The sequence below is a fragment of the Melopsittacus undulatus genome, chromosome 5 (genome assembly GCF_012275295.1).
Source record: "Melopsittacus undulatus isolate bMelUnd1 chromosome 5, bMelUnd1.mat.Z, whole genome shotgun sequence".
Lineage (NCBI taxonomy): Eukaryota > Metazoa > Chordata > Aves > Psittaciformes > Psittaculidae > Melopsittacus > Melopsittacus undulatus.
Genome location: NC_047531.1, coordinates 26,774,022 through 26,798,898, shown reverse-complemented (window position 1 = coordinate 26,798,898; position 24,877 = coordinate 26,774,022). Strand labels below are relative to the sequence as shown.

General features: G+C 40.4%; 2 protein-coding genes across 2 annotated transcripts; both read left to right on the top strand.

Annotated features, from left to right (window-relative positions):
• GTSE1 (G2 and S-phase expressed 1) lies at positions 1-10,081 on the top strand. Its single transcript, XM_005148423.3, has 12 exons — positions 1-50; positions 821-904; positions 1,593-1,656; positions 1,735-2,350; positions 2,848-3,018; positions 3,961-4,096; positions 4,917-5,279; positions 5,466-5,538; positions 5,890-6,138; positions 7,339-7,519; positions 8,607-8,747; positions 9,721-10,081. Exons 2-12 carry the CDS (start codon positions 826-828, stop codon positions 9,802-9,804), a joined length of 2,157 nt encoding a protein of 718 aa, XP_005148480.2. The 5' UTR covers positions 1-50; positions 821-825; the 3' UTR covers positions 9,805-10,081.
• Positions 10,082-12,409: 2,328 nt separating this feature from the next.
• TRMU (tRNA mitochondrial 2-thiouridylase) lies at positions 12,410-23,434 on the top strand. The gene is made up of 11 exons (XM_034063190.1): positions 12,410-12,515; positions 12,905-13,070; positions 15,269-15,375; positions 15,933-16,055; positions 17,923-18,095; positions 19,026-19,079; positions 19,617-19,683; positions 20,491-20,591; positions 21,628-21,772; positions 22,003-22,085; positions 23,216-23,434. The coding sequence occupies exons 1-11, from the start codon at positions 12,431-12,433 to the stop codon at positions 23,360-23,362; spliced, it is 1,251 nt and encodes a 416-aa protein (XP_033919081.1). The 5' UTR covers positions 12,410-12,430; the 3' UTR covers positions 23,363-23,434.
• Positions 23,435-24,877: the final 1,443 nt, after the last annotated feature.

Genomic DNA, 24,877 nt, shown 5'->3' with positions numbered 1-24,877 from the left:
ACGTCCGGGCGCCACGATTGCAGTGTTCGGTGTGCGGCCGGCCCGAGGAGGTGAGTGGAGCGGCGCCGGCCGTTACTGGCGGGGGTCTTCGGTCGTCCCAGCAGCCTTCTCCGTAGCCGGGACACCGGGTGTGGGCGGCTGGGACGGCCGAGGGCCCCCTCCGGTAGTGGTGGCTGCCACAGCTAGAGGTGTAAGCAGCGTTGTGGTCGGGGGTTGGGGGACCATGTGGGCTCTCCTGGGGTGAGGCGGAGCGCGGTGTGTGCGCAGCTCCGCGAGCACCGGGCAGCTTCTCCTTTCTGAGGGTGTCCTGGCTAATCTCTTGGCCGAGCCTGAGCAGGTTAAGGTGTTAAGGTAAGGACGAGACTACCTTTGCTCACAGAAATGTTGTATTTGGTGCGTTTCTGGCCACAAGTGAAAGGTACTGTCTGAAGCACAGTATGCATTTCATCTGTGGAGCAGTGTCTCGGTTATGCTAGCCTAGGATTAGTGCCGTAAAAAGGGGTTTTAACCTGTAAGGTAGCAGCCTTCTGCTGCACACTGCAGCTGTATTCATGTAAAGAGTTCAGCTGTTGAATGCAGAGTTTGCATTAAGGAATTTCAAAAATTCGAGGCATCACTGCTGTGTTTGAATGCTTTTTTTGCAGAGATAAAGCATTCCTCTGTTGTGTTAAAACATAAATCATGTTGATGTCCTTAACCATAAGATGTAAGAGTCTTCAAAAGGAATGTCTGCTTCCACGCTAATTTGGTAGTATCATAAAATTCTGCGACCTTATTGGTTTTCTTAAACCTGCTACATAGGTAATTCTGTATTTCCCAGGTACTATGGAGGAAGGAAAAGAAAAGGCAGCATCTTGCTCAAGTTATGTGATTGAGGAAAATACGGATATTTGCATGAGCAATGGTAAGTGGGGAACAAGTTGGGATATTCTCTACCTACTGTATCCCTTATTAAAAGCTAAGCCAGTTCAGATGTGCAGACCTTCTGTGTCTGCTTCACATGTTGTTCTGTGTACTCATTTCCTTGGATGGGCTGTTGTGCCAATGTCAGACTTACAAGCCTCCCCAAGAGTTTGTGAGGGAGCACTGTTGCTAAAGCACGTACAGTGGCAACATGTTGTCATGAACTGCTCTTCTACCTATCTAATCTGAGCTCCTCCCCTTTCCTTATCTGTTTGTTGCTGATTCAATTAATAGTGTACATATTAGCTAACAGTAAAATGTCCTGTGGTGGTCTGAACTGGGAAATAATTGATTGTTAGGGTATTTGTATTATCTTGCAGCTCTAGATTATATATTCTCACTTTTCTTGACTGGAGGCTGTTAATATTCTTCCCCACAGCCAGATTTCATATTCCTATTATGGATCCTTAGAAATTAGCATTGAGATCTTTTGTGATACTTGGGCATCTATCACAACTATGATCATATTCACAGTTTACCTTTAATTTTTGACCTAAAATATGATTTTATTATTTTAAATATTTGAACCTGGTAGCTAAAACTTCCTTTGCCATGTGACATCAGCTTCATCAAAGCATAATGCAATCATTTTTATTGAAATCCCTATTGTAATAAAATTCTTGTTACAGTTTCAGACTTTCCTCTTCTGACTGATGAACAGTTTGATTTTGACCTTTCACTCTCTCCCGCAAGGTAAGGGAAGGTTCTGCAGGTAAATATACCGTTAAAATACACACAGTAGGTGCTGGGCTGATGTATTTTTCTTTGCAGTGGAAGTGAAGATGAAGTTTTTATGGGACCTTTGGGACACAAGGAAAAATGTATTTCTGCCAATATTGAAGCACAAAGTGCTGAAAAAGAGAGTGCACTTGCTTCTGATGATAAACTCATGTGGAGTCCACTTACAGGAGAGAAATTCGTGGAAATCTTCAAAGAAGCTCGTCTGTTAGCCCTGCAGATAGAGACTGTAAGCAAGAATGAGCAGACTAAAATAAAACAATCTGAAGAACTGGAAAACAAAATTACAGAAACATTTGTGGCGGACTCAAAGGCAAAATTAAAAATGCTGAGGATCCAGAATACAGAGGCAAGTCCCAGGGCTGTTAAAAGAGAGACATACTGTGTGTGGGAAAGCCCAGCATCTCAGCTGCCACCTTGTTTCCAGAAGGAATCAGATAAACTTTTGTCAGATGCCGAAACATACATTCTTCATACTCTTCCAGACAAAAGCCCTGTTAAAATTCTTTTATCTCCTACAAAAATTGCCAGTTCACCTCTGACACAAACACAGAAAACTAAGGAAGGAAACATGAAGGCAACTGGCAAACTGCCAATGGCACAACTGTCATGTACTCTTGGAAAAAGCAATTTGTTGACTACTGAAGAGGTAAAGATGGATTCTGAGCAACAATAGTTTCATTAAACATAGCCTTTGTGTTAGGAATGTTTGAACTGTCTACAAGCTTTATTTTTAAAGGTGAACTTTCATCCAGCATTTCTTTATAAGATCCTTAGGCAGGAAACATTAATATATATAAAAAAAAGTCAGGGCAAGATACTATGGTATCTTGCCAACTAGTAAATACATTATCTGGCCAACTAGTTAATACATTATGACATTATAGATCATCTGCAGGCAAATTTGTGTTCCACTGTATTCTGGTTTTGTGAATACCATTATTCCTGTTTTCTGTTTAAATACTGGGCTCTTTGTTGGTAAAATTACTGCACTGTTCTTGATGACTTAATGTCACTAAGGACTTGACTGGGTTCAAAGGCTTCACTACTGTTTTAGTTTCTTAACAAGATCAATTTGTGTCAAAAGCTTTATAGTGGTTTCTAGACGTATCAATAGCTTTTAAAATGTTTCATTGACATTTGCAGCCCAAACTAGGAAACCATCCAAATATTTCTACAAAAGGAGACTTGAACAGCATGGGATCACCTGAAGATCTAATTTCTGATAAATCTAATGCTTATTCAGAGGTCTTTGAGTCTTCCTTCAGTGGCAGTTCCTCAGCACAAGACAAAAAAGCCCTTCCTGCATCAAGTAAGGTAATGGCAAGCATTCTTAATGTGAAAATACTGTGATCTTATAAGAAGAAAAAAATGAATATCGTTTACTTTCTAACTTAAAGTGATAATTGTTGTGTGTATAGTGGCTTTAGAGTAGTCTCTGTTGTGTAAATGCTGTTCTTGAATGTGTATTCTAAGGTTATAACACAATGAACATATTTAAGAGCAACTATATATGGGTTGGATTTACTGTGTTTCAGCCTGTGCCCATTGTCTCTGGTCCTGTCACTGGGCACCACTGGACACTGTCTTCTCAGATATTTGTATATGTTGACTAGATCCTTCTTGAGTCTTCTCTGTGCTCAACAGTCCCAGATCTCTAAACCTTCCCTCAGATGAGAGATGCTCCAGTCCCTAAATTATCTTAGTGGTCCTTTGCTGAACTCCCTCCAGTAGCTCCAAATCACTCATACTGGGGAGTTTTGAACGGGATACACACCTTGAGGTGTGGCCTCCCCAGTGGTGAGCAGAAGGGAAAGATCACCTCTCTCCACCTGCTGGCAGCACTCCTAATGCAGCACAAGATACTGTAAGCATTCTTCGTTTCAAGGGCATGTTGCTGGCTGGTGTTCAGCTTGTTCAGCAGCACACTCAGAGCCTTTCCTACAAAGCTGCTTTCTAGCTGGTTGGTGCCCACCATATACTGGTGCCTGGATTACTCATTTTATTCTGTAGGTTCATACTCAGGTTTGTGGCAGGAATAGAAACAGCAAGCCCCCCTCCTAGATCTCATGTTCTGGTTCTGTATAACAACCCAATATAATAAACTGTTTCTGAGAAAGTTCACTTTTAAAACTGTAATCTAAGGAAGCAGCTTCTCGAAAATTTACAAGAAAGCAGTAAAACCAAGAAGAAGCACAGTAAAATAATGTGTTAAATAATTTTTATTTGCTTTTGAATAAATTGTATTCTTTGATTCAGCCTGGCTTAAAGAAGGTAACACAGCTGAAACTTCCTGGTGTCCGTCTCCCAAGAAAGATTACATCTTTGTCATCATTTTCCAGCATAAACTCAAGTCTGAATTCAAGTTTGCCTATTTCTCCCATAGGAAAAAATGGTAATCACTTACAGATTTGTGCCACAAATCAGTTTTGAAATAGTTAAGCATGTCTTGGATTTTGGGTTTGGATATGTTTTAATGGTGTCCAGTACATCCAAGCAGTAAGTGTTTGGAATGGAGAATGAAATTTTTTAGCCCAATAAATCCCTGTGGACTAAAGATTAATCTTGGGCTTATATTGTTTGTAAAGTACTGACAGATGCAGGCACCACAGTTCTTGTAGGATCTATCAAGATACCAAGTTACTGCAAGTTTTTAATTTGTAATTTGTTTCTGGATGGATAATAGTGTATCAGTAAAAGTAAAAGCTTAAGAAGAATGATTTTACATGATGGAAGTGTCTAGTCAAGACTCATCTTATTAATGAAAGCAACCAGCTAGACTAAAAGTAAGAATCATACAGAAAACTAAGAAAAGCATTTGTCGGGGAGTTCAGCCCATGGTGTTGATCAGTGTAACTTGAACTATTACCTTCTTGAATGCCTGCTTAAGGGAACATAGCCAACTATGCTGTGAGGAAATGTTGAAAATGGAACTTGAATCTGCAAGCTATTTTGGCAGCTCTTGATGAATATTCTTTGACTTGGTTGCAGTAATTTGGAATTTGGTGAGGAGACTTTCTAAGACAAAATTGGGGGAGGATTCAGGAAGTAAGTCTTCAGTAGCTGTATGTGTTCTCCTTAAAGCTGAGTTGTTTACAGTATTTAAGTTTATATTTAAATTAATGTTTTTTTTTTCCTTTGTGAGCATATTCTGCTTAGTCAAAAACTTAGCAATAAGCAATGATTCAGAAGTATAACTTAACTTTCTGTTTCAGGAAAATCAAGCATGTCTTCAAAAGTTAGTGTGAGTGGCTCTAAGCTTTCATCTAGTACAAACAGGTCAGCCTTTGTTCGACCTACCAAAGTGTCATCTCTGCAGTCTGCCAATGCTGAAACATCCAGGAGCCAAGCAAGATCAGTTAGTACTCCCAAAATATCTAGTGTTGTAAGCTTAGGTAAATCTTCGGCTACTGCAACACCATCTGAGGCTGTAGGCAGTGGAATTCAGAGGCTGAGTTCTGCCCCCTGTCTGCATAATAAAGATGGAAGTGCAACAAAAGGAAGCCTGTGTCCAAAGCCCAAGGCTAGAGCTTTGTCAGCTCCTACAAATCAAACTAAGGTTCCAGTGAAGACTGGAGGTAAGCACATACTTTGCAAGACCTGTCTTATAGCTTGCCTGTTAAAAGCAAACATTACCTTGAATGGTTGTTGTTTGTTTCATTGCATTTCTGTCCACCTCTTGGAAGGAATTAGTATTTTAACTGAAAAGTATCTGTTATTTAAAAAATAATATGGATAACAACTAAAAGAACTTTTCTCTTTAGATACACCATCAAAGAGATTAGCACCAAAGGCAGTACCATCTATTGGTTTACCATTTTGTGGCACATTTGGAAGGTAAGGCTGAACTGAAAACTGAATGTACTGTTCTTAGAATGCAACATGGCTGGGTGCTACAACAGTCTTTAAAAGTTCTAACTTTATTGTCTAGTCCCTTTGGGCCTTCCAGGTTAGCTGTGTTAATGCCTATTAGAACCGATTAAAGAAAACCAACCCACAACAACAAAACCAGACACACTTCATTGTCCCTGCCCTTTCCCCTCCCCCCCCCCCACATCACTATGCTGTATCACTATGATCATTACTGCCCCTTACTGACCAAAGGGAAATTGAATCCTATTGTTTAGTAGAATAGCTTGGATAAAACAGTTCCTATAAACTTCTGGCTAATGTGTATTCCTTTTTCAGTGCCATGGCAGTGAGCACTCCTGTGAAAGCCTCTGAAGATGGGTTCTTTCAGAATGCTTGTTTCTCTGAGAGGTCTGTCTCCATGACTCCTGCCAGTCTGAAACGGTCTGGCTTACCTACACCTGTTCGTCGTATCTCAGGCTTTCCAGCAGTGACTCCTAGATCTGCACCAAGAATGGCATTTTCTTCACATGCTGCATCTGTTTGCCAAAATTCTAGCTTTTCTACCAAAAAGACTCTTAGAGCTGGGTAAGACAAACCTCTATATATGAAATGCAGGGAAACCGCCTCTAAATGAATTTTAATAATGACTTTCAGGTTTCAAGGACCTCTGCAAAATGCTAGAATAGTGCATAGCTTCCGTATAGGCCTAATAAATCTTTATATCTTGTGACTAGTGAAATATTGCAAGCCTTACTGAGATGAGTCAGTATGTAACATTAAAGAATTATAATCTCTAATAGGAAGTTATTTTTATTCCTTGAGCTAGCAGGCAGCTTAAGACTTGTATCTGTCTGACTGAGAACAGATTTAGTGTTGGTGTTTTTCCTATTGCCTTCTGATGAAGGGAAGCAGCTGGGTTAAATCACCTATTATTCTTAACTTCACTTTATACTGTTGCCAGTGCTTCTGTAAAATCACATTTTATTAATGCATCAGTAAAAAAAAGCCAAGGATTTAGTTGACAACTACATTTTATGATTCTATGATTTTCTGAGCAGGTTTACTTGTGTTTCACCTGAAAGAATTGCTTGCAGAATGGATGAATCCTATGATGCTGTTAATTTTTTTTTCTGTAAAAATAATGTCATCTTCATATTATCAGCCCAACGTGATCTCACAAGTGGCATATATGTGTATGCAGGCTTGCTTCATGGTCAGTGGAGATGAACGATATTAAAGCAGGAATGATTCATGGCTAGAAAGCTGCTATGTGTCATGTTACTTAGGCTAAATGTCCAAGATAGGCTTTTCTCTCAAGGAAGCAATTACTTTCTCTACAATGACTTTATCATACTAATGGGATTACAACCCCTGATCCTCCAGCTTATGTCAGTACATCCTCTCAGCAGGGACTGAAGTGAGTAACTCAGTGATATTCAGTATCAATACTCATTTGCTAGTTGTTTCTTCAAAGCCTAAAAAAACCACCCCAAAATCCTGTGTATAAAGCTTAGGCTGCATATATATGTCAATTTAAGATTAATTTCTTCATAAACCTGAAGTAGCTTTTTTTAACATGGGTAAGTTATGCATTTATTGCAGCATGAAATGTCTTGTATTTTGCAGGTAAGTAACATACTTTTGGATGAAAATATGGGAAGCCTTGGTCATTTAAACTTGGCTAAAAAAAAATAGGTTAAGGGCATTGGCTTGTCTGTCTTTAGGAGTTCATGCTGATTAAAGAATGCAATTATTGCTAATGCTCTTTAATGCTCTTTCCTCTAGTTCTAAACAGACAAAAGAGAGTAAGGCATTGATATCTTCTTCAGAAGATGATACATCTCCTCCACCTGTGTTACCTCTTGCACTTAACTTCTCACCAGAAAAAAATGCTACAGAAGTAGTAGAAAACAAACTAAAAGAAGCTGAAGTACAAAATCAATTAGCTGAAGAGAAAAAAACTGAGGTAAGAAATAACAATACATTTTTCTACAGTACTAAGCAAACTGCTTGAAATTATTTAAAGATGATGGATTTGGAAAACCAGGACACATGAAGTTAAAACGGATTAACTCTGATGTTAATTTAGTGCACCCTCTAGTGCTTATATTTAGCACTGAATATCTGTTCAGTGTTTCTACTAAGATCGTTCTGCTAAGGAAGCTGAATGGTCAACTACTTGTAGTTTGATATTAAATTTCCACTTCTGGATAAGTACTGTGAAATCACTGTGGTTTTGATTAGAAAAGCAGAGTCACAAAGCAGTTCCTATTGCAGCCATAAAGTAGATAAATTCTAGCACTAACAGAAGTGCAAATCTGCATACAATGAATGAGGATTAAACCCCAAAGCCCATGTAGCAGTAAATTCTATAGTGAACTTGGTTAAGTGTCATTTATTTAGTCCAGTACACACTTTTCCCCTTTCCCAAGAATCTACTGGCTTTGTGCTGAAAGCTGCTACTCCACAGGCACTAAGGAGAAAGGACTGAACTGGTAGTGCTGAAGTAGTCACCTATCATAGTGGCTACTGATTTACAAATACTCAGCTACAGAATAATCTGTAGATTAACTGATATAACTGCATGGGTATTTTCCTTGTTGACTTACTTGATGTCACAAAGTATCTGTTACAGAACCGTTTAGCACATGTATGGAGTAGTTAAACTGGACAAAAGCATGACTAAAGCTTGGAGGTCTATGGAATAGATTATATGGCTAAAGAAAATTGCACAATAATTGCAGTCAAGTAATTTTAAATGACTTCAGAGTTATTACTTTTCTATTTTAAATTTCCTACTTTTAAGTGAAAAATTGTTTCATGCCCCAAGGAGCAATTTTGCTTTGTCTCACTGCATTTTCCTTATTCGTGATGCCAGCCTTTGGCAGAGCAGGAGCTGAGATTTTACACTGTGTGCAAACAATCCTGCATGAAAAATACCCAACCTGTATGTTAAGCCTCTCTTGTGATTATTATGGCTGCATAAATTGCCTAAGTCCTTATGAAAGAAGCATGAAGAACAGAGGGGAAAATCTGAACTTTTTTTCTTTAAGGCCATACTGGTAGATATTGGAGTAGACGCATCTCTCCCACACACCTTGGAATCTGAAAATAGACCTCTGATTGACCTTTCCAATACTCCTGAAGTGAATAAGATTACTCCTCTAAAGCCCATGTTCCCAGGGCAGGTGAAGGTAAGTTACATTCAAGTCTGCTGATGTAAATATACTAGCAGAAAAATGTCAGCTGCTGCATGTATTTTTGTCTGCAGAGCAGCTCCGCAGTACTTGTAAGGATTATTTAACATGAGCTCATATATTCAGTATGATACTACACACAAGGGGTCTTAAGTAAACAGAACATAATATTTAAAATCGGTGTGTTCTAAAGAAGCTCAGTGAGCAATGAGCAAATAGGAAAAGGAGGAGGATGGAGAAAGAACACGATGCTTAAAGCAGTTGGCAAAGAATGAAACTGCTCCAAAGCAGTAAGTGAATGTTGTCTTCAGCACAGCTGGTGTGCTGACTTGTTTTCCTTTTCTTGTATATTTCCAGTTCTTAACAGCAGCTGCTCATTTTCTGCAAGAAAGCAGGGCTGTCTCCTGTTTAACTCCTCTCCTTATCCCCTCCTTAGCTGAAAGGTGTGCATTGGAATCTACACTAAATTTGACAGATGTTTCTGCGCAAATGTTTTTTGTACTCTAGTGGCTTGAATGTAGATGCCTTTAGACATTGTCAGATAAATGGTCCTGACTTTGAGGATGTAGCCTTTAGTGATGTTAGATGTAGCTGGGATCAACTTACTATCAGGTCCTTCAAAGCATTTCAAAAGAGGATTACAGAAGTGACTTCCGGAGGCATGCTCAGAAGTGCTCTGCCCTGCCTGGGTGACTGTGTCACTCCAATATGCACAGTTGTGAAACTTCTGAGTCTTTTAGGCCTTTAGTGAGTATGGGCAAATAACCACCTTGTGAGAAGCTTGTGCTTGTCTAAGAATGAGCTAGATGTTTAAAAACCTGAATTGCCTTTATGTGGTGCTTGTTTTTTCAATGCTAATGGGAATCTTGAACATGAAAAAAAAAGTACTTGAAGACTTGTTAGAGATTATTGCTGCTAGTTATACACAACAGCTGACTACAGTAGCTAAATTTTGTTCTTTTTTTTTCAGCTAATTGATTTGAGTTCACCTCTTATCACTCTGAGTCCTGATGTGAACAAAGAAAACCTGGATTCCCCGCTACTCAAGTTCTGAACTTGAGCCGAAATGAAGAATTCTTGCCATCTGTGGTCTTCAAAGTGTTTAGGAATTACTCTTTGCTCGTACATGTTTTTTTTAAGATGGCTATAGATTATGTGATAAACTGTGTTAACATAATAGAATTCAAGCAGTCCTGATGTAGTCTGTCTCATTAATGGTTCTGCTCATGGATGTGTTGCAATGAATGTGTTTAAACTGTTGCTCGAAGGCAAAAAAGATACTCTTTCTACTGGAAGACTTTTTATTTTCTGTGTGCAATGAAGATTTAATTTAAAATAAACGATTTGTTTACCAAATTATTGTACGAAATGGCAATGTTTTATCACAGGCTTTGGTTAGATGATTTTAGTGTTTCACTAACAAATGTTGAGATGTAGGTAAAGCTAGTGGATTCAGGGTGGGTTTTCATACAGAAGTGTAGCAAGTTTAGAAATGTATGTTTTACTGTTGAATGCTACTGGAATACACTACCAGCAGCAGGTGAGTTTGTGCGATTCAAAGGAGAAAGCAACAGCTTGCATATTTCTAAACCAAAGCAGAGATACATAAATACATCACTAAAATGTTGTGGGGGTTTTACTTAAGTATTTGTGATTTTTTTTTTTTTTTTAAAAAGGAGCTAAGTAGGTTTCTGCCTTATACTTTAAGGACTTACCAATTTGATAGGTGGACCACTCGGTGGATAAAGAACTGTCTGGTTGGCCGCATGCAGAGTTGTGGTCAATGGCTCAGTGTCCAGCTGGAAACCAGTAACGAGTGGTGTCCCTCAGAGATGGGTGTTGTGACTGATCTTGTTCAACATCTTTGAGGGTGACATGGACAGTGGGATTGAGCGCGCCCTAAGCAAGTTTACTGATGACACCAAGCTGTGTGGTTCTGTTGATATACTGGAGGGAAGGAATGCCATCCAGAGGGACCTTGACACGCTTGTGAGGTGGGCTGATGCCAACCTCATGAAGTTTAACCATGCCAAGTGCAAGATGCTACACCTGGGTCAGAGTAATCCCAGGCACAGCTACAGGTTGGGCAGAGAAGAGATTCAGAGCAGACCTGAGGAGAAGGACTTGGGGGTGTTGGTTGATGGGAAAATGAACATCAGTGTGCACTCACAGCCCAGAAAGCCAACCGTATCCTGGGCTGCATCAAAAGAAGCGTGACCAGCAGTCAAAGAAGGAGGTGATCCTGCCCCTCTACTCTGCTCTTGTGAGACCTCACTTGGCGTATTGTGTACAGTTCTGGTGTCCTCAACATAAAAAGGACATGGAACTGTTAGAACAAGTCCAGAGGAGGCCCACGAGGATGATCAAGGGACTGGAGCATCTCCCATATGAAGACAGGCTGAGAAAGTTTGGGCTGTTCAGCCTGGAGAAGAGAAGGCTGCATGGAGACCTCATAGCAGCCTTCCAGTATCTGAAGGAGGCCTACAGGGATGCTGGGGAGGGACTCTTCATTAGGGACTGTAGTGATAGGACAAGGGGTAATGGGTTGAAACTTAAAACAGGGGAAGTTTGGGTACAAGGAGGAAGTTCTTTACTGTTAGGGTGGTGAGGCACTGGAATGGGTTGCCCAGGGAAGTTGTGAATGCTCCATTGCTGGAGGTGCCCAAAGCCAGGTTGGATGAAGCCATGGTTTAGTGTGAGGTGTCCCTACCCATGGCAGGGGGGGTTGGAACTGGATGATCTTAAGGTCCCTTCCAATTTTAGCGATTGTATGATTCTATGACTTGCAGGAAAACCAGGTCTTCTATGTCCCTTGAAACCTCCAATTTGTGAATGTATGCTGTTGCAGGCAGCAGATCTAAATCCTGGGTTTGAGCATGACTACTTACAAACAACCATCAGGCCTCTGCCAGTAGAAACCATTTGGGTCGTGGTTGACCATGGCTACCTAAATATTTCTGCCATTGGCCGCCTCTATTTACTAGCCTAACTGTTCACTGGAATTCAGGCACTGTGTTGATAGCTCCATGTGTCTTCAACTAAGAGCCAAATTCCAGCCTTCGAGCTGCAGGTTAGTTGCTCTAAGGTCCAGGGAGGTTAAGGCTGGGTTAGTGCAGGATGTGGCAGAGTGAGGGGAGGCTGCACTGCTCTGCAGTAGCAGTGGAGCCAGCTGGATTAGCTCTTGGTTTATCAAGTGATAAGAAACACAAAGCAATGAAGTGCAGACTGTTACTGTCTTCGGGTCTTCCTTTATGGAATTCCATCTACTGAGTCTTGCTCATAGATAGCCGGCGGGGGCCGCATGAAGTGTTGTGTTTGAGGGCTCTGGTTGTCCTGAAGTGAGGAGGGTCGTGGGGCATCAAGCTCTTCGGACTTCTCCATTGGGCTTGATTTGAGAGCGCGTTATCCCCCCCTGCGGGCAGAGCCCGGGTGGCCACCAGTGAAGGGGGGAACAAACACCACGAGTGCGTCCCGGGTCGCGCTCCGTACGCGAGCGGGTGATGCTGCACTATGGGGCCCGAGCTGCTCGCAGCCCACACCTCTGCCGCCGCCGGAACCCTCGAGGGCCGCCCCGTTTACCCCGAGCGCCGTTGGCCGCCGCCCCACCCGTAGCGGCCGCCGGAAGCGCAGGGCTGGCGGGCGGAAGCGGCGGTGCCGCGGCCGCTGCGGGACGGGGGGCGATGCTGGCGGGGGCGCGCCGCGTGGCCTGCGCCGTGTCCGGCGGGGTGGACAGCGCCGTGGCCGCGCTGCTGCTGCGCCGCCGAGGTGCGTGAGGGGCGGTGGGGCCGGGAGCTGCACTCCGGAGGGCACCCGGCGGGCCGAGTGCAGGCGGCGCTCCCCGGCCTCAGCCGCGTCCTCCGGCGGGTGGGACAGCGCGCCTCAGGGTGGCTGGAGCGAGCGGGGAAGGAGGGGATGGAGGCTCTCGGAGCTCTGGAACACCGCCGTGATCGGTGGTCTTCGTGCTGGCTGCTAGCGGCAGGGCTAAGAATAGCCGTGCGGCATTCGAACAGTAAAGCTTAGCAGGGTATTTGTTTGACACAGCACTACTCGCGCCTGCTGAAGAAAGCAGCTACTCAAGCAAGGTTTAACGCGGGTTTTGGTTCTAGGCAGTTAGAAGTACATTTTTTAAAGTCATTCTTGCCTTCATTTCGTAGGCTACCAGGTGACAGGCGTCTTTATGAAGAACTGGGACCCGCTGGATGAGCAAGGAGCTTGCTCTGTTGACAGGGATTGTGAAGATGCTTACCGCGTTTGTCAGAAGCTGGATATTCCTTTCCACCAGATTTCCTACGTGAAAGAATACTGGAATGAAGTATTCAGGTACAAACACTTTTTAAATGGGTGGTCTTTTCAGTGTATTGGTGTCGTACTGTTACTGTGGAGAGGCAGAGTGGGCAGATAAGGGTAGCGACAGTTTACTGCAGTATTGTGAGTGCTAAGAGAAACTACTGAAGCCTGTTCAGTAACACAGGCATTATTTTTGCTCTCATTCATATTCAACATCAGAATTTCTGTGTTGGTCTTAATATGTTTCTTATTCTTGAAATTAATGGGAGGCTTCTCTCTAGTTGTAATGAGTGTGTAGCAATTACTTTGTTCCAGCTCATTGCTGCTGCCCACAACTGGCCCAACTTTACTGCAGCTTCATAAGAAAGTAGTAAATGGGGTGCTGTTGTCTGTGTGTAGTTCATGTGGTGCATTTTACATTAGCAGGTACTGAATCCAGTTTACTGCAAAGTGATCATTAATTAGCCTTGCTTCTTTAAGCTTGTAATAGATTGGTGTTTAGATTTTCTGTGGAATAGATAATAGAGGGTGTTTGGATTTGTTTGGAACAAATTTGGATTTGTTCCACTTTAAGGAGAGAAAGTTCTACTTAGGAAAAGCCAAGTTTTTCTTGGAGGCAGGAGAAAGGAACTTTATCCTTTATGCACACAACGTAAGTGCACAAAAGTTGTTCACTGATCTTCATTGCCCCCCTTTAAGTAGTGCTGTTGTTACCTTGTGTCAGAAGAAACCTAGTCATGCTACTTCATGTTGAAATGAGATCAAGTTGAGCACTAAACTTTTGCACAGTCAGTGAAGGAAAGAGCCCTGTTCTGGGAAGGTTAGCACCATGCTTCCCCTCTGGTGTGAGGGTGTATAGATGATACCAAAGTTCCTGAGGGGTGTCTGTAAAGGACAGCGAATCAAAGATCATAGGAGATCAGCTTTTCTTTTGCTTCTCATCGTTAGTACAGTGTTGCCAAGGTGTCTGTGGCAGGTTACTTGGTTTGTTTGGAATCCTGTTTTTGTTACTGTCATCACTGACCTGGGATTTACTCTTCCTCTGGATCTCTCTTTAGAGGGTTATTCATCAGAAACACCTTTTATCAAGAGAACTGTCCCAGGTCTTGTCTTGCCTGTGGTTTGTGCACAGCCTGTTTCAAATCCTTACATCAGGGGGAGATTCAGCAGGCATCCTTCACTGCCCTTCCTCCAGTTCTGTACTTTACTTGAAGTTCTGAACTGATGTGAGTCTGTCTTTATGCTGAGTCTTTTCTAAGGCTTCCAGCATACTCTTGAAGTAATTACAAAGAAGAATTGTGTTATTCTAAGAGTACAGTGCTGAGTCAGCAAGGAGGAGGCAGCTCTGGGTAGACCCAGGTGATTTAATTCTTAGTGCAAATTGTTGAATTTTGAACTATTAAAAAGGAGCTAGACAAAATTAAAGAGACGTTGCTTTGTTTTCTATTTATGAATGTAATGAATAACATGGTGAAGAAGCAACTGGTTCTGTTTCAGATATTGAAAAGTAAAACCAAATAATAGGGTTGCTAGTGTACTTTTAAATCCAGCCTATGCCCACTCAGTTCCTCTTGACTTCAGTTATTGCTGAAGACAAGCTAAATAATGCAGTGATCAGGCCTTTTGGTATCTCAGTGCAGCATTGTATGCTGGTTTTCTTTCACTAGTTATTATATTAATATTTTCAAGCAAATATTGCTAAGCACTTAATTATGTGACAGTGTAGAACTATAACATGACTTTGAGAAATTATTTGAATTTCTTGAAGGAAAGAAAAAAGACGGGGAAAAATCCTTTATAAAATTAAGTCCCATGATTGTTTATGGTGGCATTATTGCAGATTAAGTTGTTGTCCATACTGAGCCACAGTAACCCCTGGTGTGTGCTCTACTGCACTGTCACTTAGAAGAATGAAGCAGGGTGCTTTAATTCTGAGGAGACAAGTAGGGTGTGTGCTGAGGGCAGCCCTGTCTCCCCCAAGGGAGCATTAATGTAATAAAACATGTGTACAAGACTGTGAATGATCATTTGACCATGTCCTCAGTGCACTTTGGTGAAAATCTTCCAAGCATTGTGTTTTACAGGTTAACATCCAATGGGTATTTTATTTCTAACATAACATGCTCAGTATGCCTAGGTCTTGAGTTCTCCTGTTGAAACAGGTCTTTCAGTCTCAAATAGTATTATGCTGTGTTAATAATGTCAGTATACATTTAATCTTTATTTTACAGTGACCTCTTAAAAGAGTATGAGTTGGGAAGGACTCCTAATCCTGATATTGTGTGTAACAAGCACATCAAATTCAACTACTTTCTTCATTATGCTATGGATAACCTTGGTAAGACATTTTCAAGTGTGTCAGTACAGAGTGTTTGCCGTGGAAATACTTAAAGGATACAAACTCTTGAAAAGGTGGGGGAAAACCTGAGTTCATATGCATGCCTAATTCACCTGTCTCTGTGCAGTATTTCAGTATTTGCAAAGTTTTTTTGTTTTAAGTTTGCCTTTACATATAGAATCATAGAACAGTTAGCCTGGAAAGGACCTTTGAATGTCATCTAGTCCAGCCCCCTTGGTGTGGGCAGGAACACCTTCCACTAGAGCAGGTTGCTTGTAAATTGGAACAGATTTTCTTTGGGGACATACATTGACCTGACCATTAAGTTTTACATTCTTAGGTGGTCCTTAAGTACAAAAACACAAGTGCTGGCATGCTCATGAATAGTTTACATTGTTTGAATAGGAGGAGTATGATTATTGTCAGTATAACACTTCTCTACAGGTTTTGTTCCGTCACTGCCTTCTGCTTTTCTTACTGGATGTTTATAATCCTGTTTTAAACTGAATTTCAAGTATGTGCATTGATGTTTTGTTTTGTTTTTTTTTTCTTGATAGGAGCAGATGCAATCGCTACTGGGCATTATGCTAGGACCTCACTAGAGGATGAGGAGGTGTTTCAACAGAAACATATGAAAAGACCACAAAGGCTTTTCAGAAACCGTTTTGAAGTTAGAAATAGTAAGTGGATTCTTCATTTCTTATTTCATCCTAGGTATGGAACAGAATTTTAAACTCTTGTTTGGTGTCACAGTATCAGAGAAGTTTGTTACCTTACACATAATGATTACCATTAAAACCGCAGCTTTTATAGAAAGTTGATAGTGCAAAACAGAAGATATACATTACTGAAAATTACCCTGACTAGTCAAGTATTACATTTTCTATTTGAAGAGTTCTAATCTAGGTGCAGAAGGAAGAATAAGCATTTCAGTAATGAATTTTCTGGTGGAGCTGTAATGTAGTTTAAGGAGACAGCACCATCTTCTGTTCCCCCAGAGAAGTATTTCAACAAATCTTTATCTAGTATTTTCATGACTTGCATAAGATTTTCTTTTTTTAATGTTTCATCTGTTTTAGAGAATGTATTCTGTTGCTATTCAGTATAGATAGAACTTACCATGGGGATGTGCTTAAGTGGAATTTTAGAATCAAGGCTTTGAAACGTTAAAATTAATAACATACTTTTATACAATAATCAGACTGTATATTATTTTACTGGAAAAAATCAGGTTCTTACTCAGTAATTCACCTGTTCTGCCTTATTTCTCTGTTCTCCTATAGCAGCTTGGTTTTCCTAAGTAGATCAAGGCTTTGCCTGAACTGCAGTTGAAAAGTGCAAGTGCAGCATGTGCAGACATTTTTAAGGCTACAATTCTCAGGTCAGCAAAGGTGCTAGTAGCACTAGTGCAGGTTTTTCTCTTTACTTTAATAGTCTGCCTGTGGTTGTACATAATCAGAGGCGGATCTCAGCACCACAGTGGTTCTCCTGTTATCAGTGCAAAAGCCAGCTTGATGGGTGTTGTTTTGGCTTTGTCTCTGCATGGCACTAACAGAGGTTGGATGGCAATGTAGAGATTTCCCAAATAGCTCTGCAGTGGGCCATAATGCAGTAAAATAACTCGGATGAAACTGGTGTATATGATGAGAAGCATGTTATACTCAAAGGGAAAGAAACTTGCAAGCACCTGGTATGCAAAGCTGCCACAGAGATGTTTTTGTGTTGTAGCTTCCCCTTTTTTGATTTGGACTTACAGGGGTTTGTTTGTTTAATTGTATTTCTGGAAAGTTGAAATGGGCACAGTAGAACAAATAGTTTGTACTTGTGGCGGACTGATTCACTGAGTTGCAGGATTTTGTAATGTTCTAAACAGTCTTACTGCCCTTTACTGAGATCTTGTATTATTAGTTGTGACTGAACTATTGGCCTGTAGTTAATGTTTGAGTCAAGAAACATGGAAGTAGAGTTTGTACAACAGCAAAGTTATTAGGTCTTGAAGAGGGTGGACAGAGCATGACTGAAAAACCATATCAATTTTATTTCATTTGGGCAATTGGGAGACTTTGTTTTTAACAAAAAAGTCAAACTTGCATCTCTGAGCACTGAAATAACTGCTTATTGTTCAAATCACCGATCGATAGTGCTGTAATTTCAGGCAAAACTGGATGTCTTTTTGAAGAACAGTATACTCTAAAATACTCAAATCTTCATCTCGCTTTCACATGAAATGGTTGGTTTTGGTTTTCATATTGTTGATATCCTTGCCGATGACACATGCAGTATTATAATAGATGAGGCAGTGTAAGACTTTGTAGGATTCTGCACTTTACAAAATCAGAATCTTTCTGGATCTGCTTAGTGGTGAGAAAATACCCAAACATTTTTAGTTAGATCTTGAAAAAAAAAAACACAAACAGCAATACTGTCTTTAACATGTATTTGGAAATAATAAAACTAAAATGTTGATTATCAAAATACTAAAGGAAGTTGACCTGTTAAAGGGAATCCCCTTAAATGTTGAGATACTCTGTGTTCTGTACTTTGCAGCTGTGAAACTCCTTCAAGGGGCCGACCTCTTTAAGGACCAGACCTTCTTTCTAAGTCAGATCTCGCAGGATGCTTTGAAGAAAACCATTTTCCCTTTAGGGGATTTAACAAAAACTTTTGTCAAGAAGATAGCAGCGGAACATGGCCTTCATCATGTGCTAAAGAAAAAAGAGGCATGGTAACACTTAAACTCTTTTGATTTGTATTTCCTTCTAAAGTAGACTTCCCAAACTGTTTGAACCTTAAAACTGTGACAGCTTGTCTGTTTCTGAGCACTGTAATAGAACAGGTCGGGAAGCAGTTTTATAGCTGTCTACTTGCTTAAAAGAACTTTGATAAGCTTGTGGTTATTTGTCTGCCATTGTATCTCAGAAGGAGTAACATGAAGGTGAATGTGTTAGGATGCTGTGAGCCTTAAGGAAAGTATTGTCTATCACAGCAGGTGAGAAGCCTTTGGTCTTTATTTTCTGTAGCTGTTAAAGGTTTTCTCACTATAATTGTTTTTCAGTATGTCTTTATGAAACTGGATGATGCTGTTTTCCACAGTTACTCCTTAAAAAACAAACAAAAAGTTCTGTTCTCTAAGAACTAACACTTGATGAGTTGATCCCAAAAAAATGTAATGCAGAAAGCGATTGTATTGCTGATGCTGTCTTCGTCACTTTTAATACTCATATTCCTCCACTGTAAATGGGTGCCTGAAGAATGTAGGCAGTAACTGAAAAGGAAAGGCTGTTTGTTTTTGAAAGATGTTTTCAAGAGATACACCTTTACTGTATAACTTGTGTTATTTTTCTACTTTAATCTGCAAGAGCCTTCTGTTTTTAATATGCAGACAGTATACTTACCAAGGTTAATATATTTATTGAACATATGTTCTGTTTCCCATTATTTCTCTTTTGTGCTTATGGCTCTCACCCATACTGTATAGAATTAGTTTACCTGTGTTGGAGCAGATGTTGTGGTTTGGTTTATTTTATGAGATACCTAGCATAGTTTGGGATGGATGGGGAGGGGGATCCATCATGGACAGATCATTAATAGACATTATTTCAAATGTTTTTCTCTGCTATTATGGTTTCTATACCACATTTCTTTTTCAGAGTATGGGAGTATGTTTCATTGGTGAAAGAAACTTTGAAAATTTCCTTCTCGAGGTGAGCAATGTTAAATCCATGCCAGTCTTTGCTCTGTTCTGGTTTTCAGTAGTAATTTATAACACGGTCTACAAAAAAATCTCCAAAAGCTTTTGGTTCACACTAAGTCACAATGTCCAGTGTCCTTTAGCATCCCAGAAGCAAATGCCAAGACCATGTAGGAAGTACCTTTCACCTCCATCCCTGAACAGTCAGTCACTTTCTGTAGCAAAAGGAGTGTGTGAACTTGTAGTACTGTGCTTGTGAGGCTCTGACGAGTGGTTGAGATGTGAGAGGGGCAGATGGCTGAATCCTGCTGTCCCCTGCCATGAGTAAGGATGAGGGGTGTGGTGAAGCACAGAGTTGGTGCTGATAGGGACTGCCCTTCCTTCTTTTCTGTCTAAAGCAGAATCAGGGAAGAGGCAGTAAGCTGCTTGGGTAGAGTTTGCTGCTTGAAAAGTTAGTCTCCAGCTTCAAAAGAATGTAGTGACAGAACCTGAAATACACTGATGGGGTTTTTTGGGGCCATCTTGTGACTTCTCTCTTCCTATCTGGTAGTATTTAGAACCTCAACCAGGTAACTTTGTTTCCATTGAAGATAAGAAGGTGATGGGAAAACACAAAGGTAATTGGCTAACTCACTTTAATAACTGCTTTTACATAAATGAAACAGTGCTGCTTATATTTTGAGGGACACATTTTGTGAAATTCCAAACCAGTTTTTCCCAGTTTGAGAATTCTAACAGTTGTGGAAAACCTACTTCATCCAATAGCAGAGCCTAAAACCTTAAAACTACAATGATTCTGTGTTCCATGTTGCAAGAAAGTAATTGATAATTATAGGGTGACTGTTGATACTAAGTGGTGGTTAATTTAATACCAAGAGACCATTGTTCATTATTTCAGAATGACTGTGATTCAGTGCCAGAATCTTTAGTACCTGAACTTTGCAGAACAAATACACTGTGCACCTCAGTGATGCATAGCAGGGCATCACCAAACATGGGCAGCTTATGTTTTCCTTTTTTCTGTGTGTCCTTCCTTTGCTCTCCTGAGTTCTGACAGAACTGAGTTCCTCTCCCAAATAGTTTATGGGAGTAGAATGTTCTTCTAGCAGGTAAAAGTAAGGGAAACTGGTAAGACTAAGTCTTAAGAAAACAGCAAATTGAAGCTGAAATGTTTGTCTTTTATAAACCCTAAGAATAGCACAATAGAGTTTGAAACAGATGAGTTTGAAAGCATGTGCTTCAGGTACATCTGACAGCTTAGAAGTAGATGTTAGTTAAGCTTGTGATTGGCAAACTTCTCTAAGACAACTTGGTTTGTTATCGTTCGTTTAGTGGTAAAGTTTTGGGGTAAGGTTTTTAACATATGTTTCTGAAGGTAAAAGATGAAAAATTGCTTCCAGCATTACATTTTTATATTTCTTTAGGTTGGTTCCTCTACACCATAGGCCAGAGGGCTAGACTAGCAGGCCTGAGGGATGCTTGGTTCGTTGTAGACAAAGATGTCAGCACTGGAGATGTCTTTGTGGTGAGTTAATTCACACTCGTATTGCGAATGACTAATTAAAGCATTTTGTGACTCCTGCTGTATGGAATGTGATTCTAACCTGGACAGAATTCTTGGCTTTCTTGGAGGAAACAAGAACTAACTAGCGTAGCATCAGCAGCTTTGAGACATCTTGTCCAGACTGGCTTTTCTTGAGTAGAAAATTGGTTTAGATTTTGGCATAGAACTTTTCCAGACAAAGGGCTGAAAAGATACTGAAAAGAATCAGTCAATCTACTGAGCTCTCCTTTTCCACTCTAAAACATTTTATTGTAGTTATTGTGACACAGTGTATACACTGTGTATTATCTCAGTTTGCTATGTATTGCTACTTTCTTTTTCTAGTAAAAGAAATAGTAGCCAGTAATACTGTTTAATCATTTTGAAAACTGAGGCAGAATACATATAATACTGCAAATAATTGTAGTGTTAATGACTAATCATATGAAATGACTGAGAGTTCTGCAGCTTGCAAGCATTGTTAATGTTTCTTGATGTTCATGCAGTTGTTACTTAATACTGATGTGGTTATAATGATGTGGTCTGCTACTTGTTGATACGCCTGGGGGAAAAAATCATAATCAAAAGAGAGTTGAGAGGGAATAGGCAGGACCACTGAGAAACCTTATTTATGGCCTGCTGTAAGGTTGTGCTTGTGCAGTACCCTTGTTGGGGAGGTGTTGAGTTGGGAAATTAGAGAAGAAGGGAGGTAGCATCTTGTTGAAATGGGATAAGGAGAGCAGTACATACCTGAACTCTGTCAGAAATACGATTGAAGGAAGAAGAATACAAGAAACAGCATGACTGAGATGTAGAAAACCGACTATTCAGGCTTGCTTTAGCCTATTCTTTTAATTAAAGGCTTCCACCTGGAAGCTGATTAAGTGCTAATAAATGCTTGCTTTCTTCCTCATTTTGCCTTCATTTTGATACGGCTTGATGATTCTTCTGTATTTCAAGCATTACAAGTTATGCGCTCTCTGTCAGAAACATCAGCATTAAATAAATATATTTTAAGGCACCATCAAGAGATCACCCTGCCCTGTACAGAGACCTGCTGCGGACAAACCGAGTGCACTGGATAGCAGAGGAGCCTCCTGCATTGCTCGTTAGAGAGAAGATGATGGACTGTCATTTCAGGTTTCGGCACCAGATGGCACTGGGTAATCAAACCTTGTGGGTTTGGGGTTTTTTGTTTTACTTAGTGTGGGAAACTGTGGTTGTGTGTTCAGTGCAGTTTTGCAGAAATAGTTGAAAAGTTTTGGCTTGCCTTTCTGTTTCTGGAGTGTCTTCATAAAACAATTCTGTGTATAATATCTTGAATTACATCTGTTTAACTGTTAATGTAAACATAAGGATTAACTGGCAGGTGTTTGGCCATTTTCTGCTCTAGTGCCATGTGTGCTGACTCTAAACCAAGATGGAAGTGTGTGGGTGACACTAGTGAAACCAGCAAGAGCTATCACACCTGGGCAGGTAAGTTATTAGAAGTTATTTTCTTTCCTTTTTTGTGTGTTGTGGCATATCTGGCTAATAAAACAGTAGATGGAGAAAATTGCTATGTTTTCATGAGAGCAGTTAGCTCTATTTTGGCTATTCATCAGCTATTTTGAAGGAGGTTGTTTCTAGTTTTAAATACTCTGTTGTTATCCGTATAATCTGAGAAACTGGTTTACAAATTTAGAAATAGATAAAAACATCTCTGGTAACAACTGTATATGCAGAAATGAAATCTGTTGTGTTCAAGAAATGGATTTTAAAAGGCATTAGTTTTGTAATTGGCTGCTTAATATGGTTTTAGTGTTCAAATTTGATTAGCGAGGATATGTGTCCAGCGAATTTCATTGTCCCAGAACAGTACTGAGAAGACATACTGTGTAGTGATGCTTTCTAACACTGCTAATACCAGCATACTCCCACAACATTGTAAACCAGTGGTTCTCAAGCATTTTCTATGTGCCCTTTCCTAGTGTATGTTCTACCCTCCCTCTTCCACCCCAAAACTTGGGAGCCTGTGGGATGCATCAGAAGGGAAATTGTCTGAGAATGTTTTACAGAGAAGAGAAGGATATACTTAAGAGAGGCAAGCTGTGAGCTGAGAAGACTCAGCCAGAGCTGATGATAGGCAGAAGAAGCCCCTGACTGCCAGGAGCTTCTCAGCCAGTAACCAGGCTCTTTACTGCAAAGTAGTGGGACAAGGCCAGGAAGTTCATGCTCCTCCTCTCCTGCAAGAACCTCCTGAGCACGTCAGGGAGCCCCAGTCACTTCCTTTCAGTAGTCCTTGGTTCACTTCCTGTTCTGAGAAGTGCCACTGTGGCCCACGGAATGTCAGGTGAAGATGCACATGGTGGTATGTACATCATCCCCTTAGGGAAAGGAAGCTTTCCAGCACAATCCATTCCACCTCAATAGTTGAAGAGTTTTGAGATAATCCTGTGTAAGTTCATGATCGAATTTCCACCAACATGTCTGTATTTATAGTTGTGTAAGCCAACAATCCTTACTGCCAACAAATACACTCACCGCCCAGCAGGTCTTGCACAGCCTAAAGTTGTTCACCATGCCATTTACAGCTGCTGAAAAGGCTCTCCCTGTGTTTCTCCTAGTTTGCAGTGTTCTACAAGGGTGACGAGTGCTTGGGCAGCGGGAAGATCCTAAGGATGGGCCCATCGGTGTACACCATGCAGCAGGGCAAAAACCGAGAAGAAGGTCCAAAGAAGGAAGAGATTGATAAGATAGAACCAGCAACGTAACACATGGGCTTGTTTATTGAAGGACTTTGGAGAGTTTGCTGCCTGGGCATAATAAAACCAATAAGAAACACATTTTTTGTTGATCTGTATGTTCTTAAGGTCAGTTGACCATCAGGTCCTAGCTCTTGTCTTTTAACACTGAACAGGCTTAAAACTAAAGCCAGTTTGGTACAATTTTACTGGTCTGAATGGTGATATTTATATTAATATGTATCAAGGGATCTCTTAAAGTTGTTCTGTAATGGTAGTTACGCATACAAGAATTTTAATATAAAAATAATTTCTGAAATCATAAATCTATCTTTTAAAGTGTAAATGAAATACTTTTTTTCTTACTTGAAGATACCTGTCCCTAGGTGAAGTACGTGTGTTGTTTTACAGTAATGTGTGTTTGTACTTTGAACTCTGGAAAAGCAATGAATGACATTTAAGTTGAGCATTCTGAATGAAGTCCAAGCAACAGAGATTTTTCACTTTCTATAGTTTTTAAAGAAATGCCTTGGATTCTTAGCTGTGTTCAGTGATGGTTTCAGAGGTTTTCCTGATCCAGAATTACAAATGAAGGGGCTTAAAACCAGTCTTGATTGTTGAATTTTTTTCATACAACTGATTGATTTTATGTAGCTGATGAGGGCTGTTTGGTTTGTGTTCTGGAGAAGAGAATGCATTGAGGTGCTTCAGAAAGATACAAACTCATACGCATTTCCTCATTACGTAGCTAGCTTCATGTAGATTCATTAATTACATGTGGCCATGTGTCAATATGGCATGATATTAGGAAGAAATTAATACCCCTGTCCAAATTATCTATATTATTATCCAAATATCTTATTATTAATAAGGTTTAGGTGCATAATGAGGGTACCCTAAGCTTATTTTATTACAGCAAGTCAACAGAAATGCATTCCTGTCTTTCAGCGTGAGTAGGAGGTCACTACCCCTAAACCACAGCAGCGCAGGAGCAGGACTTTACAGAGGGGTGTGGAATTTTGAGCTTTGCATCCAGTTTGGGTGGTAGAAAAGCTGTACCATTAATAGATTTTTTTCAGAGATCTGAAGGCTTGAGTTACATGGATGTCCTTTTCTGGTGTCTTAGTGTCTTCTAAGAATTCCTTTTATTTCTTCTGGTAAGAAAAGTAAAAGGCAATCTCTTCTTTGAAGCATGCAAGTAAAAGGCAGAGAAGATACTCTTCAGTGTCTGCCTGCTAGTCTGGCAAAGTTAAACACACAGTTCAGGGAGCCCTATGGAAAAAAACTCAGACCCTGGACAACAAATGAAGATTTAACAAATCTTCATGTACTTATTTGACATTGCAGTAGATCTGATTGAGAGGATAGAAAAGCCATCCTTTCTCACTGGTGCCAAAATCAGTTTAATTTAGAAGTCTGTCTCTAAATATCTACAGGTTAACTGAAGGCTATTCATGCTTCATGTCATCCCCTGATTTGTGTTAGGTTAGTTGTGTTACGGGTCCTGGTCATGACTTTTATGTGATTTTCCAAATGCTTTCAGTA

What these genes read in the sequence shown, in the direction of transcription:
- GTSE1 (XM_005148423.3), top strand. Translation starts at nt 826, where the DNA reads ATGGAGGAAGGAAAAGAAAAGGCAGCATCTTGCTCAAGTTATGTGATT. An exon ending in CTTTCACTCTCTCCCGCAAG is followed by an intron (nt 1,657 to 1,734) that starts GTAAGGGAAGGT and finishes TTTTCTTTGCAG; the next exon opens with TGGAAGTGAAGATGAAGTTT. An exon ending in ATTTGTTGACTACTGAAGAG is followed by an intron (nt 2,351 to 2,847) that starts GTAAAGATGGAT and finishes TGACATTTGCAG; the next exon opens with CCCAAACTAGGAAACCATCC.
- TRMU (XM_034063190.1), top strand. Translation starts at nt 12,431, where the DNA reads ATGCTGGCGGGGGCGCGCCGCGTGGCCTGCGCCGTGTCCGGCGGGGTG. An exon ending in GGTGATGGGAAAACACAAAG is followed by an intron (nt 19,684 to 20,490) that starts GTAATTGGCTAA and finishes ATATTTCTTTAG; the next exon opens with GTTGGTTCCTCTACACCATA. An exon ending in GAGCTATCACACCTGGGCAG is followed by an intron (nt 22,086 to 23,215) that starts GTAAGTTATTAG and finishes TGTTTCTCCTAG; the next exon opens with TTTGCAGTGTTCTACAAGGG.